At 41.8% G+C, this 18,917-nt stretch overlaps 2 protein-coding genes across 3 annotated transcripts; one reads left to right on the top strand and one right to left on the bottom strand.

The window, feature by feature from the left end:
* Positions 1 to 461: 461 nt before the first annotated feature.
* Positions 462 to 14,236, bottom strand: pik3c3 (phosphatidylinositol 3-kinase, catalytic subunit type 3). Of its 2 annotated transcripts, XR_008835186.1 has the most exons (26): positions 13,860 to 14,236; positions 13,106 to 13,294; positions 12,712 to 12,855; positions 12,420 to 12,549; positions 11,170 to 11,256; positions 10,480 to 10,581; positions 10,295 to 10,366; positions 9,758 to 9,862; positions 8,826 to 8,918; positions 8,548 to 8,733; positions 8,172 to 8,302; positions 7,629 to 7,710; positions 7,320 to 7,387; positions 7,115 to 7,220; positions 6,897 to 7,013; positions 6,636 to 6,767; positions 6,381 to 6,509; positions 6,153 to 6,222; positions 5,954 to 6,018; positions 5,784 to 5,868; positions 5,626 to 5,700; positions 5,363 to 5,531; positions 4,925 to 5,015; positions 4,691 to 4,816; positions 3,158 to 3,223; positions 462 to 2,031 (listed from the first exon to the last, which is right to left on the bottom strand). XR_008835186.1 is itself a non-coding variant. In XM_056442887.1 (25 exons), exons 1-25 carry the CDS (start codon positions 13,922 to 13,924, stop codon positions 3,209 to 3,211), a joined length of 2,634 nt encoding a protein of 877 aa, XP_056298862.1. In that variant the 5' UTR covers positions 13,925 to 14,236; the 3' UTR covers positions 2,938 to 3,208. The 2 variants fall into 2 exon arrangements, 1 of the variants encoding a protein (XP_056298862.1); XM_056442887.1 differs by lacking the exon at positions 462 to 2,031 and having other exon boundaries at positions 2,938 to 3,223.
* Positions 14,237 to 17,256: 3,020 nt separating this feature from the next.
* Positions 17,257 to 18,529, top strand: msmp1 (microseminoprotein, prostate associated 1). The gene is made up of 3 exons (XM_056442290.1): positions 17,257 to 17,365; positions 17,449 to 17,554; positions 18,364 to 18,529. The coding sequence occupies exons 1-3, from the start codon at positions 17,257 to 17,259 to the stop codon at positions 18,527 to 18,529; spliced, it is 381 nt and encodes a 126-aa protein (XP_056298265.1).
* Positions 18,530 to 18,917: the final 388 nt, after the last annotated feature.

Here is an 18,917-nt window from a genome sequence, read left to right as displayed (position 1 = left end):
AATTGCCCATAGGTGTGAATTGTTTTCAATACTTTATTACTTTTTAACATTTTTTATAACTTTTTAATGAACGTTCAACTCCATATAAAAACTTGTAACTTTATTATAACTTTTTAGTACTTTTTAATAATTTTTTATAACTTTACATTTTTTATGACTTTTTAATTTATTTAAACTTTTTAATTAATTTGTTTTATTTTTTATTACATTTTCATTACTTTTGTACTTTTCATTATTTTGGTACTTTTTCATTACTTTTGTACTTTTTATTACTTTTGTACTTTTTTATAACTTTTGTACTTTCCCCCAAAGACATGCTCATGTTAATTAGTTGGAATGCTTCAGCACGATGGAGAAAGTCTTCAACTTTAAAAGTGTGGGGTTTTCACCTTAAAGATAAAGCCCCGCTAGTTGAATTACCAGACCAACTCCAATGAACACAGATGACAGACTCGAGCTCGTAGTTTTACTTGCTGCAAGGAGAGAGTTGAGCTGTGCCTTCGCACGTCTCCAAAACACTCTGGCTCCATTCTCCCCCGACAGTGCTTTTATTGAAACAAGTGGTTACACAAAACAGGATGAGGTCTCTTATCAGTATGAGCTTCATGACCTTGAGTCCTGTGTGGTGTGGGTTAGGGTGAGTTATGTGGGGAGACCTGAAACAAAACATTGTTCCTGTGTCTGCTTATTAACCAGATGTGACCCTGGAACCTTCTGCTCTTAGGGTACAGAATAAACAACACAGCAATAATATGATTGTAATTATTAATCTTCTAATAATTACAACCCCGAGGAGTAAACAATAATTCATAGGGCTTACATTCTTTAATACAAATTGAAAACACATGCTCTAAAACCTAACAAAAAGCTTCGCAGATCTTCATACTTTCAGCTAATTCAATCATTTATTTTTTAAAATGTTGACATAACCTTCCCCTTTTACTGTATATTTTCAAATATGTTGTGTCTTTCCACATTATCAAATAATTAATTTTTTTATGGAATAAATAATGAATGGGTTGTGTGTTCCAACCCTGGTATCGGCGTCCCACGTCTGTGCTGACGAGACATTTGGGACAAATGGGGATTGACAGAGTAAAATGAGTGTTGCTCGAAATGAGGTAATGACTAATAAGTGGCCCAAAAAGTGTTGAAGGGGGACAGTTGAGTTGGCTCATGGAGCTTCTGGCCTGGGATGCCTCGCGGCTCCCCAAGAAGAGTTCGAGGATTGGGCGAGGACTCTCAAATCAACATCATATCTGCCTAAAGAAATCTAGCAATGATTTCTGTTTTATTCCAAAATATCTGTGGAGTTTCTGCGAATAATAAAAATAAATCATAGTTCTAATAATTATAATGCCGATATTATTTCAGTATAGAAATATTAGGCACCTTTTAGGCATGTATATCACAAAACAGGCAGAACAAAAAATATATTTAATTGCTCAAAAAAAGTTACGATGTCTTTGAGCAAGTTAATGCATCTGAAGATTCTGGTCTGCACTCGACCCCTGACCTCCGACATTCATGCCTTTTACAGACCCTGAATGGCGTCCAATACTAGCGAGATAAAAGGTCATGACCCCATATGTCGAGCCACCAGATGACCCCCAACACGTAACTCTGTTTAGCGCCGTCTGTCATCAGCGGCTCCCCGTTTCAAACGCATCGGCACATTCTTCTGACTGCTTGTTCGATACGAGTCGACTGAGTGAGAATCGCCAATGAAGCGGAAATAGTTTATTGTAGTTTTCCATGTCCAAAAGGAGCCGTTCCTCTGCATGTTCAACGGATTCAGGGACAAATCTAAATCTGGTTGCGGTTCTTCCCGCTCTGCCTTTTTGTGCCGAGGTCCAGTGACTCAATTGGCTCGTTCAAACCATAAGCTTCATAAACAAGAACTTCTGACCCCCCCAAGGTGATAACAGAGGACAGCTTCTTCTCTGTCACCCATTGGTCTTTCTGACTCAGTTGCCCCGTTGGCGCTTCGCTGCCTCTTCTTCCCCCGTGACCGACGCCTCATCCTGCCTCCTGCGTGAAAAAAAAAGAGAAACATCTTGAAATCTCGCTTTTCAGCCTTCTGTTTCGCTGGTGTTGCATTCTTTCCGCAACATTGGGGAGCGTTTGGGGTTTCGGCCATCCGGCATTGTTTGTTTCCCCGCTCTACCTTTTCCAGAGTCCACAGAGACCTTGGGGGTCATCCAAAGCTCCGTGTGCAAGCCAGTGCGCATGGCTTTTATTATTAATAAGCTTAGTGCTTCTTGTGCTTGTGGAGAGATTAATGTATGAAGAGAGAAGCTGGCAGTTGCAAAAGAGCACCTGACTACACAACAGTGGAGCGGGAACACGGTCGACCCTTTTTTATTCCTATTTGCATAAATTTCGCTGGAAATATGCACGTTCTGATGTCTCTTTGTTAGGCATATTCAATTTTCTGATAATTTTTGCACTTGAATTTGACCTTTTGCATCGGTGAGATGAGCAGTAGGTTGATACGTCCTGTACGAGTGTATCAAAATGTTACAATTGTTATCGGACTTCGAATAAAAAAGAAATTACAACAAGAAATGAAGTAAAACTCTAAATTGTGTCTTTGTTCGATTGATTATTACGGGTTTTACTGAGTTTTTTAAAAGTTCATCTGTGGCTGCTTAAAACACACAGTTACTTCACAGAAAAAAGGAACACACAAGCCGGAATAGAAGATATTTTAGGAAATGTAGAGCATTGGCAGGAAATGCTTAGTCACTGGTTGTGTGACTCACCGACCCTCTGGGGGGGGGGGGGGGGGTTGGACTGGTTTCTACCCCCAGCGTGGACGGTCCACAGATGGTCAGCAATGCTCAATTAAGAAGCACGCTGCGCACCATGAACACTGCTTGGCAGCACGGTTTTGGGCTTAAATAATACAAAATAAAATAACAAATGTCCGGTGCGTTCACTTGTATCAACAGTCTTTTATTTGGCCATACACTTCATTCATTCGTTTAATTAATATACATTATATATATATACATAAGACAAAGACGCCATGTCTTCGTTCAACCATCTTGCAGGAAAGGTTGGCAGTGCAATCTTGGCCTTTTTAACAGTGTCATTGGGTTTCTTTCTCTCTCACACACACACACATGTAGCATCGGTCGAGTCGAAGCCATACCATCAGTGGCACCCGCTGCAAAAGTTTGCAGTTCAGCGGTGTCCGTTTGGCTCATCTGCGCCAATACTGAAAAGTGATGGGAACAAAGTTTTAGATTTCACAGAATTCAAAACGATTTTACATGATTTAATGACACTGGCTTTCACAATTAAACCCACAAAGAAACAACAAAAATCACCAATTGGACAACACAAGGGTTGTTTGGGAGTTTTTCCTGATCGATGTGAAGTTCCGGGATGTCTGTGTGCAGATTGTAAAGACCTCTGAGGCAAATTTGTAATTTGTGAGTGGGCTATACAAAATAAACTGAAATTAACTGAACTGAATGCACAGTATTTAGAAAAGAAACGCAGGAAACGCAAAACAAACGGCGTAAAAATTTCTCGCGACAACGGACAACGTTGTGAGGCGGCTGGGACACGTTTTTCCGCCGGGGAGAAAGAAACGAGTATAATTTGGCTTTTTGACCCCGCTTGCGTTCAGCCGACTTCAGCAACGTCATCGGTCACAAACCACGGCAACGACACTCCTGTGCATCACTATATTGTGTCCCCTGGAAACTGTTTCTGTTGTTCGTGCTTCTTGCTGCAGGTACTCTATTCACAGCCGTTTTGTTCTTAGCGTTGTGCATGTGTTGTAGTTTCAATATATATATATATTAGTTAATCTATCACCAATTTTGTGGTCTTTTAATCAATTTATCTGTATTTTTTTAATCCCTTATGGCTAAACATGCAGTGCAGATATGCACGTCAACTGGTCCACCTCTCGCAACCAGAAGATCCTCAAAGCGATAAAAAATAAATCAAAATATGAATTATTTAGGTTAACGGATCCCATATTGACAATCTAAATTGTTCACTTATCGCCTGAAAAATTATCAAAACCTTTTTGCAATCCGACCAAAGTAATCACACGTCCTCTTGAGACGGAAGTAAGACACAAAATGTTCAGCGGAGAACGCTGATCATCTCATGACTAACTTATGGTATGTTAACACGTTAGCCAGTGGTGTAAGGGTACACAATTTATAGTATGTTATTATAATATAAATATTTACCAATGCCAGTATGCTCATTACGCCGTGCCTCTTTACCTTCGCATTGAAAATGCGGAAGGTTATGTTTTGATCGCCGTGTATTTATTTATTTGTATGCGTGTTACTCGCATAACTAAAAAAGTATTAAACCGAATCGCATGACATTTGGTGGGATGATTGGTTCTTATCCGGGGACCATTTGATTATATTTTGGGATTGATCGGGTCAAAGGTCAAGGTCATGAAAAGGTCAAAATCTTCTTGAATCGCATGAAATTTGGTGGGATGATTGGTTATTATCCGGGGACCATTTGATTAGATTTTGGGATCGATCGGGTCAAAGTCATGAAAAGGTCAACATCTTCTTTTTACCATAGCGCGGTCAATTTTTATCCAATTGGCATGCAACTAATGCCAACATGTTCATAATTCAATGCCCAATCTTGTGATATGCCCGTTCTGGTTTTCTTTCTGTGTGTGTTTGAGAAAACGTACCTGAGCAAACTTGTGTATCTGCTCGACCACAGCGGCGAACAGAGCGCCCACGCTCTCGTCGATCAGACTCTGCATGTAATGGACGGCCTCCTCGTCCGACAGGTCCAATCGGAACTTGTCCTGCACCTGAGGGCCCATTTCAAACATTATTCGAGAGATACCAGTGGAATCTGATAAATGGCGCCTAAACTCGACAGAAAAAAGTTTCTTCCCGTCCAGTATCAACAAGCGTACCTTCTTCACGGTCTTGTCGGGCTCCAAGGCGATATCAGGAATATTGGCATCCACCATGAGAGAGAACAGATTCAGGATCAGGTTGGAGTATCTGGAGGGAAGAAGGACCATTTTACTTTCATGGTTCAACTAGTGGGGTCATTTACTCTAAAACCTTTATTTGCATTACGTACATGTGTACGTACAAGGAATTTGAATTTGTAGCTGGATTTCGTTCAGGTACACGTGACTCCTCTATATCTTTACATAGATAATAGCCTTTTGCTGCTATATTAATGCTGAATATTTCCCCAAAAGAAGATCAAACTAAAAATCAGATAATTCATCACAGCATGTAAAGTGGAAGTTTTTAGAAGCCGACCACTTAAACCAACAAAAACGCAACCGTCCTCTACAAATCATTCAGTTCTCTTGTGTACAGGTCGTCCGGCCTCTTACCTCCTGAGGTGCAGGAAGGCGGTGTAGCACTGCTTCCTGAAGTCCTGGTACTGCTCGCTCTGCATGCCTCCCATGCCCTCCACCATCTCTTTGCTCAGCTTCATCGGCGGGGGCAGCGGTTTGGGGTCTCGACCCAGGATGTAGCCGAAGTCGATGTGGAAGAGCTTCCCTGAGTGACGGGGAGTAGATAATATTCTAAAACTGCTCCATAAAAGTAGGATAATAATATTAATACGCCAGCATCTACAAGTCGATCGCCTCACCGGTCTTTGTCAGCAGCAGGTTGTCCAAGTGTCTGTCTCCCACTCCGAGGATGTACGTTATGACACAGTAACCAGCTGGAAGGGTGCAGCGAGAGAGGGGGTTAGACCGTCCTCTGCAGGCAACGGATCAAACATGGCCCCGTTTAAATCGGACTCACCGCAGCTCTTGACGTAGGTGTCCATCACCTCCGGGCTGATGCCGTAGGGTCCCTTTTCACTCGGCGCATGCTTCCTGAAGAAGCTCTGTCGAAACAAACAACGTGACTAAAAAGGACAGATTACGTCGTTCGTCAGCTTATTCGGGTTGTTTGTTTACACCTCTGCTCACCTGGATGTTGCCTTCAGTAGCCAGGACCTCAGCAACCGGAACCGACTGAACAAACTGCATAAAACCTGGAGTAAGAATATCATTAGCCTACTTTTAGTTGGGCTGAAAGATTTGATGAATTAACTTGTTATTACTGTATTTATTGTTTCTATGGGAGCCATTTTTCTACCAAATGGAGCGATGAGTAACGACCGCTCACCGTGCTTGGTGCTGGTGGCCAATACTTTGTAAGGTGTCAACTTCAGGTCCAGATTCTCTTTCCTCAACAGCTAGAAGCCAAAAAAACAAAACAAATACATTTGACAACATCACACACACAAAAGCTCCGCCAATTGATGAGATGTTTTCAGCAGGAACAAAGAAACCCCGAAGAGATGCATCACTAGAAGTGGCTGGTGGTCATAAACCAGTTTACGAGTAACCTCACTTTGTCCATGAGCGAGATGATCTGAAGGATGAGCTGATCCTGCCTCAGATCGTCTCCGTGTTTGAAAATAACTGGGTACATGGCTCCATCCTCGGTCTTGAAGATCAGCTTGGCTGGCATCAGAGCGCTCTGCCACACACACAGAGAGAGAGAGAGAGAGAGATCAAGAACAATTCGTTGCACAGACACTCGTTCAAAAGTCGGCAAAGCAGATAATAAGGGGGTTTGTGAGGATGAAAGTGTCTCTTCCTGCACCTTGAAGAGTGTGGCCGTCTCGGGGACGATGCCTCTGATCCTGATCTGAGGCTCCAGAGGAAGAGGAATGGGCTCGATGTCGGAAAGATTCACCTTCTCGTTGTCGGCCAGCAGAGCCTGGAGCCGCTCCGTCTGCAGACACACACACACACACACACACGCACACGCGGGGACGCTGCCGTTAACACGACTCCTAGATCTCGGAGAAACTCTTGTAAACGGTTTAGCGAGTATCTGCACGTGTAGATATTCCATTGTTACCTTCTTCTTGCGATTTCCGCTCTCCCTTTGCACGGCTTTCATCAGCTGCACCAGTCTGTCCACGAACGTCTGCTGGGAAGCCAACAGCGACCGCATCACCCGCACGCTCTTATCGCCCTGGAGGGAAAACAAAGGTGTGGATGATTTCAAAAAGAATAGATAGTATGTGTTCAGTTTGCCGCAGAGCGGACCCGCGGATCATTCTCGTGGTTGCTGACCTTGAGTAAAGCCTGACTGAACCTCCTCATGACGTTCAGGTACATCTCGTGCGTCTTAGGGTCTCTCTGCTGGGTGTCCTGATCCTCACACTCCACAATCACATACCTGAAGAAGAAACACACACGAACACACACACACGGATGAATATAAACATGAGGACATTTTTTAAAATAATAAACTAAGGTGACTTGAACTGCTACTCACCAATACAAATAGTTGGCAAGGGTGGAGTTCTTGCAAGCACGGGAGATCAGAAATGTGCACAAGTCTTGCTACAAAGAGACACAGACACAAGAAGAAGACGTCAACGCCAGGATGAAACTAATATATTGTAGGTTGTTTTTTTAGCCTGCGTCTGCTCTGGAACAAGAACACATGAGACGCTGCTGGCACAATACTGAGTTTCTGACTCCCTGCTGCTTTACAAACTGGCGGTTGTTGTGGGGACTCGGATGGTTAAAACTGTATTACTCTGCTCTACTTTTCTCTTCAGCGACATGTTGACTTCCTTACCTCTGAACTGTCGCTTTCTGCAACTTCCTTGCCTTTCTGCGTGGCAGTGGAAGGTCCAGATGTGCCGGACGCGATCTGGGAACTACAGAAAGCGTGAAGAGAAACCATCAACAACAAAGAAATGGCAATGAAAACTTTACTCGAGGCACTTTTACACAAACTGATGAGCTGGTGTGTTCAGGAACGACCGTCGGAGCTCTGCCTCCAGATTCTGGCCAGAGCTCCACAGAGTCACGCCAGTAAAATCACAACACCTAAAGAGTTAAATGCGGCTTCTGAAACAAAAATAATCAAATTCTGCAATGTCGAAACTACTCTCCCAACCAGTGAGAATATCTGGGGTAAATTTAGATCTCAGCCTTAAAAAATAAAAAAGGAAAAAAAAATCCCTTCCAACAAATGTTCTGCTCCTCAGTGTAATTTGTTACACAACAACAGAACAACTCCACATGTGTCCCGCTTCTGTCCAAGCTGCTAGCAGTGCCGACTTATTTACGATCCACAGACGGAGTAGCTGATATTACTTTTCATCCAAGTACTGACCTGTCCAGTGTCGAGTCATCTAAAAGCCCCTGGCTGTCTTTCTTGCCGCCTGGCTCCAGGCCTCCCAGAATATCACTGAAGTTCTCGTACTTGAGCGCCTGGACCAGCTGGAGGAGGTACATCAGTAGGTCCTAGGGAACGAGGAGACGGGAAGGACAATAAAACAAAGGGTTTACTCACAAAGAACTTCACATTTAGAATACAAAGCTCTGGCTCATTAAACACGTGTTCATTTAAAAAATAAATAAAATGTAAAGGTAAATTTGATGTTTAGAGTCTTCATTCATTTGTTAGAAGTATACTTTGGAATAAAACTTTGTTTCAGGAGACATCATCCTCATCATCATCCACCTACACAGGTATAGGCTCCTCCTACCTCGTCATCCGCCTGGTGCAGGCGTTCCACAGCGTAGCGTCGTACAGTCGGGTTGGTGAACTGGGAGGACAGCAGCTCCAGGGAGTCCTCCACGTCCATCGGCTTCCACTTCCACAGCAGCTCCAGAGCCTGCTTGGCCTCCTGGGGCAGATCCCAGTTGACACACTTGAGGAACTTTGTGAGGGCCTGTAGCAAGAAGAGGAGGAGGAGGAAGTATTGAACAGGAACTTCAGCAGATTTGGTTATGGTGGAGCAGAATATAAAGAAACAACACCCACCTTCTCCTGTGTGGTGAGGTAGTATCTGAACTTCCACACCAGATCCTGCTCTTCAGAGCTCAGCTGCTTGGTGGGAGGGTAGCTCACAATGATCTGTCGGTGCGTACAGACACACAAATCAATATCACTACATTATAAAGCAAACATCGACATTGAATGAATGACATCTGGGATCATCTTTTAAAAATAAAGGTCATGGAGGCCCTTTGACAGCGTTATCTGCTTAAGTTAAAAGACCTGGAAAATCAAAGAGCTTCAACTGAGCATGACACTGACGAAAGGATCGTTGATTATCTATATTTGTGTATGAGTTACATTTAAGATTTAATATTCCCACAAATGCAACACCAGAGATGTTCCTTTAACCATGTCATCACCAGTGATACTGCTGGAGGACTTATTTGTTGTTTTAATAACCGTGTTGTTTCTGGACTTTTAAGAAGTTCAATTATTCAGTTATTTAATGGGGGTAGATGTATTCAACATCTGGCGACCACCTTTACCACGCAGGTATGATAATAGTTGCCGTTATTTCATAAAAGCAATGAGGCAGTTTCACACTATTTTTTGGAATGCCAATTAAATCTATGTTCTACCAACGCGTGATCACGCACCAGCCTCCATAGATAACTCTTGTAGCTCTACATCAACAGGTGTTTGAGGGCCTCTGATTAGGGTTCGACTTAAACTAAAAGAGACTGCTTTTTAAGTTGAGGCTCATAAACTTTGAATCTGTGGACACATTTAAAAAGACAGCTCAAAACAAACCTTGGTACCATTTCTATATATGTCGTTTGAACTATTCTTAAGCCTATATTGTATTTCTGTACTATTGTGACATCGGCTTTTAAAAAAATACACTTGGTAACTTTCCGCTGTTGGGTTGGATTACAGGAGGACACCGTATAACATCTAGACTGCCTGCTGCTCACATTGAGCTGGTCCCGCGTGGCAGCGTTGGGCTTCAGGTCGTGATCCGACGGCCCGCTGCGGAGGCTACGGGCGAGTTTGTGATGCTTGCTCTCAACCAGGTTCTCCTGTAGGAAGACCATTCATTGGAAAATACTGCATATAGAGATATAAATACACTATAATTGAAGCATGTTAGATTATTGTTTTGATTTTTACATGAAATTCAGATAATGGTAATTATTTACCCGTTTGCACATTATCAACTATATTACATTACATTACATGTCATTTAGCAGACGCTTTTATCCAAAGCGACTTACAATAAGTGCATTTCAACCTAGAGTACAAACTAAGAACAACAAGAATACAGGAAGTAACATTTCCTCAACATAGTCGAACCACAAAAGTACCATAAGTAAGTGCTATTTAAGAGCCACTGAAGTGCAAATCTGTGTTTTATATCAAAGCCATTGATAAATGCATTTTTTCCAGTGTGTAAGTGGGTTTATGCGAGTGTGTATATGAGAGAGTGTGTGTGTGTGTGTGTGTCCTCTCACCATCCCCATTTGTGGGTCGGGAACTTTGACGATTTCGCAGCTGGAAGGAACAGGTGATGCGTCGGCTTCGTCCTGAGTGGGGACAGAGAGTGAAATACACCAATCAGCTGGCACCGGTGTCATTTGAGAACGTTACACTTTAACATACACATTGTTATATGGATTTAAATGTTTAAAAAAAACACCTTTTCCTTTTCATAGTAGACAATACTGTATTCCTTGTCATTTGTTTTGACACGGGGGAACTCCACCATGAGGTACATGAAGTTCGAGCTGCGTTTCTCACTCTGCGTAAAGGAAGACGACATTTAAATTAAACTCAAAAGACAACAGTTGGTAAAATGACGACTGTGAAAACATTTGTTCATGACACACACATCTTTTAGGCCACTACTGAAATAGTCCCTGCATTCCTCTCACATCAGTTGAGACTTATATGTACTTTGCAATTCCAAATGATAATTATTGACATTAAGGAGATCAGTTTCATAATTCCATGTGGGACTAAGCAATCATGTTTAGATCATATTACAAGACTAAGAGTCCACATATCTTTAGTAAAGACTAGAGTACCGATATCATGTCATGAGTTTTGACCTAATGGTGGTGCGAGATGTAAGTTGAGGTTTAGTCAAACTTATTAGGGTTCATCCTGAAGGGGACATGAATGTCTGCATCAAATTTAATTGCAACCCAGACAAGACATTCCACACAACAACAACAAAAACACCCTCTGGGAACTATGAATGTCTGTAGAAGTTATCCATCAAGTAGCTGTTGAGATATTTCAGTTTGGAGCAAAAGGATTATTTTCTCCACTACAGGAAAAAAAAAAAAAAAAGCTGTTTTGAAACAGTCCAGCTCAACCCCCTCACCTCGTTGATCATCTCAATCTCTCTGAAGGTCAGACGGTCCAGCCAGTCGACCTTCACCATGTGGCCCTGTCGATGGGCCTTCGTCAGCTGGACGGAGAACGAAAGGAGGATAGGAGAAACGAGAAAAGGGTTTACCGAAATACCAAATAATAAGGAGTTTGCGGTTTCACAGCATGGTGGCTAATGTGAAAACAGCTCAACCAATCATGCACAAATCCAGAGCCAGCAGCCAATCCAGCTCCTCTGGACACACACGCAGCAGCCACTCCACTCATCAGTCAGTGTGGGTGTCGGGAATGTAAGCACTTATTTGGCCATGAACAGAAAGACCAAAACTCAGCTGGTTAGAATTAGTCCTCACTCTCTAAAACAACATATTTTCAATGGAACTTTTTGGGGATATGATTAAGTCAACTGCACTCAGGAGTAATAAAACAATACATCTATATTTATTTTATTAATAGAAAAAAATCCAATCAGGTGACGTTAAAATGAAATCCCTGTCGCTTTCCACTAAATATTCCAAAGACAATTTTTTTTGTGTGTCCACATAAACATGCACACACTTGAAAACCTCAAAATGAATGTGTGTGTGATGCTCTTAAGAATGCAGGCGTACATCTTGACAGAAGTGTTCACACTAAAATCTGGCTCAAAGTGTATTCGTAAATGCACTGAAGGGGTTCATACAACATTTATGTTTCCCACACAGAAGAATGCCAAGAGATTTGACAGATGAGGGAAGTATGTTCACGTTTAATCAGTGATGTAAACTTCCCAGACACAGCCTGGATTGTTCTCATGGGCTAATCCTCCTTTAACCCTCCTGTTACCTTCACATTTACTAACATATTTTACCCTCGGGGTCAATTTGACCCCAGCAATTAAAACCTCCAGAGAATTATTAGAATTCATATTGTTTCCCAAGTTTAAGTGTGAGGTACTTAATGTTTGTTTGTTGACTCCCTAAATAGCCCTTTAAATATATAAAAAAGTTGATATTTCTTATATGTTTGACACAGTGAAAAACAGCCTGGGGTCAAATTGACCCCAAAGAACACCGACATTAAACATTGAATGGGGTCAAATTGACCCTAAAGGTAACAGGAGAGTTAAGGAGTGTGTGATACGAGTGATTTGCAAATACATTTGGACCACGGCCTTCTTCACACACATACACACACACACAAAATCCTTTACTCCCCAATCCTTAGCCCTGTTCTCCTGTCCACCAGCATACAGTATTGTACCTTGGCGAGTCTGCCCATCTGGTCCTCTGCCAGGCTGCTGCTGGTGCGTCCTGGTGTGGTGGTGGGCTCTCCTCCATCCCCCTCCACACCCGGCCAAACCTTCAGGTCATGCATCCCTTGTCGGAACATACTAGAAGAAAACAGGAGGGGGTGTTTTACTTTCCGCATATCAGTGTTGGTGTTGTTGTTGTTTTAACGGATCGTTCAACCTGGTAGCAAAACACACACCTTTGCAAGACTGTTTTATTGTGTCAGTTACAAACCACAAGAGGCAGTGAGAGTTTAGACTCACCCATATTTGCCAAACAAGGTGACAGTTGTTCCCCCAACGGGAACGGCTCTGCCGGGCCCATAGACGTCCCACACTGTGAGGGCAACCTGGGCACTCTGGGGAAGGTCTGGGTACTTGACTGGCAGCCGCAACCACTCGTTCCAGCTGCGCAGGAGAGAGGATAGAGAGTGTATGAAGAAGGAGATGAGGGTCTGAAAAACTGAAATGTAACGACAGGAAAAATATTTGCTTTAACTGGAGGGAGTTTTGTATCTTTAAATAAATAACTAGGACACAATGACAGAGGTGGTTTTAGGTGGTAACAATATTCTAATAAACATTACAGAGAAGTGTTTTGGGGGGATAACTGCTTCATTTGATGTCACAAAAAGACACAGAGAAAAAGACTTCTCACTTCCAGCGTGTGCTGAAGGCTTTGTACGAGGTGCGAATCGGCAGGGCGAGAGGTATTCCTTCAGCAAACACCTGACAGGTGACGTAGAGGTCCGAGCAGTTCTCCTGGTAGAGGCCAGAGAACCGCAGCATCGGGTCTTCGAGCAGGGCTTTGTAGCTCTTCTGCTCTCGTTTCCCCTCTAAACTTCCACTGGAAGAGCAGAACGGAGAATGAGTAGGGCGGTGAGGAAGAAGAGAAACAAATATGGTGTTTTTAAGGGCGCTACAACTTGGTCCCTTGGAAATAACTTGTTCTTGGAAGGTTTGTGTTATTTTCTGATGTTTCCTTCAACCCCATTTTTCCTCTTTGCTTATAAAACATATAAAAAAGACAAATAAAAAACGAGCCAAAAAGAAAGGATACCAACATATCTTCATAGATTCTTTAGTGTAAACACAATTATTCTACTGACTGCATGAGTAAAGATGTTAAATATGTAATGCTTCCGATTAAAACTGTTGGCTAATCATTTTCTGTCCATAGATAGATAATTAATCAGGTCAGAATACATCTCCAAACTAATTCAATCCATCCTTCTGGGAAGATGAAAGTGACTTGCACTTGTTTGATTTGATAAACAGTGTTTAAAACCTGGTGTAAAGTCAGAATAAAGCACACATGTCAATACAGTGTCTTTCAAACACACAGCAAGCATCCTGTTAAGTCACAAGACATATTAGAAACACTGCTGGTTGACGTTAAGTACAACACTTACATCTTAAGTTGAACGTTGATATCCAGGTCACAACTGTAAACATAGTTGAATTTATCAGTGTCCATCTTCCGACCGGGAGACACTAAACTTGACCTAGAAACCTGACGGCTTCAACTTGAAATCAAGGACGGTTATACGAGACTATGCGAGCAGTTGTGTTTGCGACAAGGCCTCGGCTCGAAAACACTCCCCGGAACCGCGTTTTAACCACTGCTCACGCGCAGTTACCTTATCAGTGCGGACACGGGTTTAAACAGCTAAATTTGAGTACCTGTGTTCACGGAAAGGACATTATTTTAACGGCTGTCTCACCGGGATTTTTTATGTTTTTGATAGCTACAGTACAACAACAGAGCAGCCAACATCTACCATCCAGACTAAAGTAGTCAACTCTCGATGCAGAAGGATTGAAATGACTGAGCAGCGAATCATCGCATTGGGGTTTGATTCTTCAAGTCTGATTACACCAAGAAGGAAGTAGAAAGGGGGCGTGGTTTATTTCATGCTTATTAAAGGCACAGTGCACCCAAGAGTGTAAAAGTTGACAAAGCATTATTTTGAGAATATAATTGGCGCTCCATATAAATGAATACAATATAAATACAAGAATAATTTGGCTGTATATATTATATAAACACATCTTATTTTATGTTTCTTCTATTTAAAAAAACAACGTATTTTGTTATTATTGTCATTATTATTTTCATTATTATTATTATTATTATTATTATTTTCATTATTATTATTATTATTATTATTATCGTTTCAGTCATTTTTTGCAGTAATTATGATTCTGATCTTGTATTAAAGATTTTCTTTCACCCTTGAAAGTATATTTTGTTGTCAATATTGTTTGTAAAGTTTGTAAAGTTTGGGAGAGTAGACAAAGAATTTAATTTATGTAGAAATGATGTACATTTTGTAACAACAAAACAATATGCATTTTATTTCAACTTTTGTACTTTTGGTGTACAATAGGTCAACATTGAACAGGATCTATTTGTTTATTAATAGGCTAGTGCTCGATAGTATATTTGTATTGTGTCAGAGAGATACTATACCCTGTTTTCCTCTCTTAAAATGTAGATTCATTACATCAAAGAAAAACTTTTTTACAGCAAGAGTTTACTTGCCTCTTGCGGCAATGTTTTGTCTGTATGGAAGATATTTCGACGATGAAGAAGTTCCAATAAAAGCTGCCCTTTAACGAAACACGATGACAACCCCCTCAAACATTCAAACTCAAATTTCTCCCCAATTAAATCGCACTTGTCACCAATTAAGTGCACATCCGTGAAGAACAACGGGTGCGTGATCGGAAAATCCACATCTTTTGTTCTGATTAGGTCCTCCCTTGTCACCAGCGCTGACGACAAATGGTTGTCAAATGCCGTGAACTCATCGTCAGAGTATTGTACGGGACCCACAGGCTGTAAAGAAGTCGGCACCACCCCGTGTTGAACTTATGGAAGAACATCTGCCATTAAAACATCGTCCATCCCCCAAAGCAGCATGTGAATAAAATCAATTGAAGGTGAAGGAACTGTTCTCTGACATGCACAAACCATCTCTGATCACAGGTGTTACTATTTATTTTTACCTGTATATTGCTCATATCAATGACAACAGTACATGACCTGCAGTGAGTCTCCATGGAAACAACTTACTGCTTGAGACAGGCAACTGTGAGTCATTCAAATCGGTTGAATGAAGAAGCTCCCCCGACTGATGAGGCAGACCTATCAACACTTTACTGTGGAGGTACCAGAGAAAAGGCACGTTATGGGGCCCCGGGGCCTCCTGTGAGAGGAGTTTTCCTATGATCTCTCACCTCAGACTGCAAACAGCAAACAACTGGAAGAAGATGAGCTAATGTTTTGTCGGCCCATGCAGCTATACTGCGCTGCGTTGTCAGGTCAGATCAATGTGGTGTTTTTAAGATAAAACAGAAATGGGCACAACAACGCACTGTGCACGATAGAGCCCAATGGTTAATGGATTGTTGGGTCTGATGCAGATATTGAAATCAACAAATAAATAGGCCAAATAATGTAGACGCGCCAATTTATTTATGTTACGAGAGAAATGGCCTCAAGTGTATCAAAGGTGGACCAAAAATAAATTTGTTCTTTTCACAAGGTCCAATTAATTTGGTTTTTCAGCCTCATCCTTTTATCAGCGGATGAAGATGATTTGAGAAATTGCTGTAAGCTCCAGAAAAGAAATATGGGTAATTATCGTCAAACATCTTCAGATCAACTTCTGTTCAAACTGTGCATTAATTACTTTTTTCTAAATTACTTACATCGTTTCTCTGCAATATTGCATTATCCTTTACTTTACTATTACACTTAAAGAAGATTATTTTAAATATAACACATACATAGCATTGTAAGTCTATATGTGTCTTCTTCCCTGACACTCATGTCCATCATTCCTTTGTGGTTGGACGGTTGAACGGGACCCCCATGAGGTCACAGACTGCAGTTAACGATGTGACATCATACCTCATCCTCACACATGAGATAATCCTGTTGAGGGGTCAGAGGTCACAGCAGACCCTGGCAGCAGAAATACATGTGTGCAGACTTGTGTGTGTCACGAGATTGGGGGAGAAAAATAAAGGAAACACAATTATGTCTCTGAACTCTACTGGACATCATTCTTCTAAAAGACTTTGGTAAGACTTTTAAAGTGGTTTGAGATCTGGTCATCAGTCGAGTTACATAATTATCATACTCATCAAACCCGTCAGTGACTTCTTGTGACTTGTATTGAAACATGTGCATTAAATGTTTCTCCAACGATTCATCTCATGTTCTTCTTTAGTTTGAAGCTCCTTTAACTCTATATTTTGAGTTTAGAAATGTCAGTAGATTAGTATTTAGGCATGTGTTTTACACGCGTTTTAGTCACTTCTTCAGTTTCTGGACAGCGACCTGGCCGACGAAAGCATATGAGAGGTTGAGTGGTGATGAATCATGTTTGATAATTCCGTTCCATCCTTCTTTCTCTCTCTCTCTTTCTCTCCCTATTTCTCTTTCTCCGACTCTCCTTGGACGTCACCCCTCTTTCTCCCCCTGCCCTCCGTCCCACCCCTCTCCTACCCTTCCCTCTCTTAGTCACCACATGGATGTGTCATTGGTTCTATCACTGTCGAGGTTCATGCCCGCTGAAGCGCAGCAAGGTGCCCAAACAGCGCCAAGATCTTTACCTCCTCCAAACAAACCGCCACCTCCCGATTCCCCCGATGGATGGCACTTCTGACACCTTCTTCAGCCAGGCCTGTGGGCCACATGACGTAGCTGTCCACACCTCCACGCCGTGGTCGTAAAGCCCCGGGATGTATAAATAAGGGAGTGGAGGGAGAAGGGGAACTACAATCGAACCAGACCAGATGAAGATGGAGCTCGTCGGGGTTAACGTGATGCTTGCAGCCGCGGGGTTTCTTCTGTGTACCAGTGGTGGGTCCGCCGCCCCCATGTTGTGCCACTTCGACTCCAGAGGTAAGATCCCATGCTCCTAAATGTTATCTGGACTTTATTCTTTTAAAATTATTTATTTTTTTGACTGTTGCCATGTGTTCCAGCACTGTGTGTGTTCGAGGGGAGGCAGTACTCGCTGGGTGACACCTGGATGGACGCCTGTATGCAGTGCACCTGCCTGCACCCTGTCGGCGTTGGTTGCTGCGAGACGTGAGTCAACAAACAACCTGCGTGGTTTGGTGTCCAGATGCCTGCAGCTCCAGAGAGACTGAACTAAACAGTAGAAGTTACTTCATAGTCCTGGATCTAAATGCGACTTCTATGTGATGCAGTGTAGTAAATATTTACTCGTTACTTGAGTAAATGTAGCAATGCTATGATTTATAAATACGCAGTGACTCAGGAAGTAGCGGCAACCAAAAGATACCTAAGATGTAAAAGCAGCCGCGATGCAGAATGTTCCTTTTCAGAGTGTTTTATTATATTACCGTCGTATTACTTCTGATGGAAACAGCATTTTATTGTTGTCGCTGGCCGAGGCTCAGTGGTATTATTTTATATACATGAGAAGTTAAATACATGAAATATCTTGTTTTCTAATCAGATTTTTCCATATGTTTTTATAAGTTGATCATATGCTTCATATTCTGGAGTGGAGTGAATACTCCTATATTCTCTCTGATGTGTAGTTGAGAATAATAAAGTAGCATATAATGGAGCTTATACTTTAGTACAGTGCTTAAACAAATGAACTTAATTACTTTCCACTAGTTGCAATAAGGGCTCAAGAACATTAATTTCATATGCTTTTATTCAGATGTTTTTCTTGACTTTTTTTGGAAGATCAACTCCATAACCTGCAGTTCTCGTTAACTTTTAGTAACTGTGTTATGAGTTTAAAGTCCACATTGCAAAGAATAAAGTTTAAAATGTGGGAAAGGGTTTTCTTTCACTTTAAAAAAAAAAGAGTATTCTAAAAACTGCATAGAATCACCTCCTTTACCTTGATAACTGTCCAGGGTGCATTGGCCGGTGGATTTCCCCGCGTGGTGCGAGGTGCGGGTGGAGTCACTGATTTGCAAAGTGTCCCTGGTCCAGACCGCAGACCCCCGCTTGCCCTGCTACCCTGGCGAGGGCATCAGGGACCCCGGCCACGGGTCGCTGAAGCAACACCTGATGGGGTAGAAAACCTCTCCGGCCATCTGCTCAGTCAACTTGCCTGTGAAACCATTACTCACGATTATTAAATATCAGTAACCATTTTATTCACGTACTGTACTAATGTATAACTTTTAACAGCATGTGTACTTTTTGAATTGTATTATCAATGAAGGAAATGTGTGTGAAGTGTGTCTGTGAAAATATATTTTAGTAAAATCCAGCAGAGAATATTTCTAACACCAAATGATGCAGCAAAAGAAAATGTAGGCGTCACTTTTTGTTATATTCAACTTCATTTTCAGAATTTGTTAGAAAGTGGTCATCACAATAGGCTGTTTGTCCAATTCCTTAATGAATCCAATAATCACTAATTGTAAATATATATATATAAATCACACTTCTTGTTGGATCT

Source organism: Pseudoliparis swirei, chromosome 21, assembly GCF_029220125.1.
Source record: "Pseudoliparis swirei isolate HS2019 ecotype Mariana Trench chromosome 21, NWPU_hadal_v1, whole genome shotgun sequence".
In the NCBI taxonomy this organism is placed as follows: Eukaryota; Metazoa; Chordata; class Actinopteri; order Perciformes; family Liparidae; genus Pseudoliparis; species Pseudoliparis swirei.
Note: the sequence above shows the minus strand (reverse complement) of the source record. Positions and strands in the feature narration are given on the sequence as shown.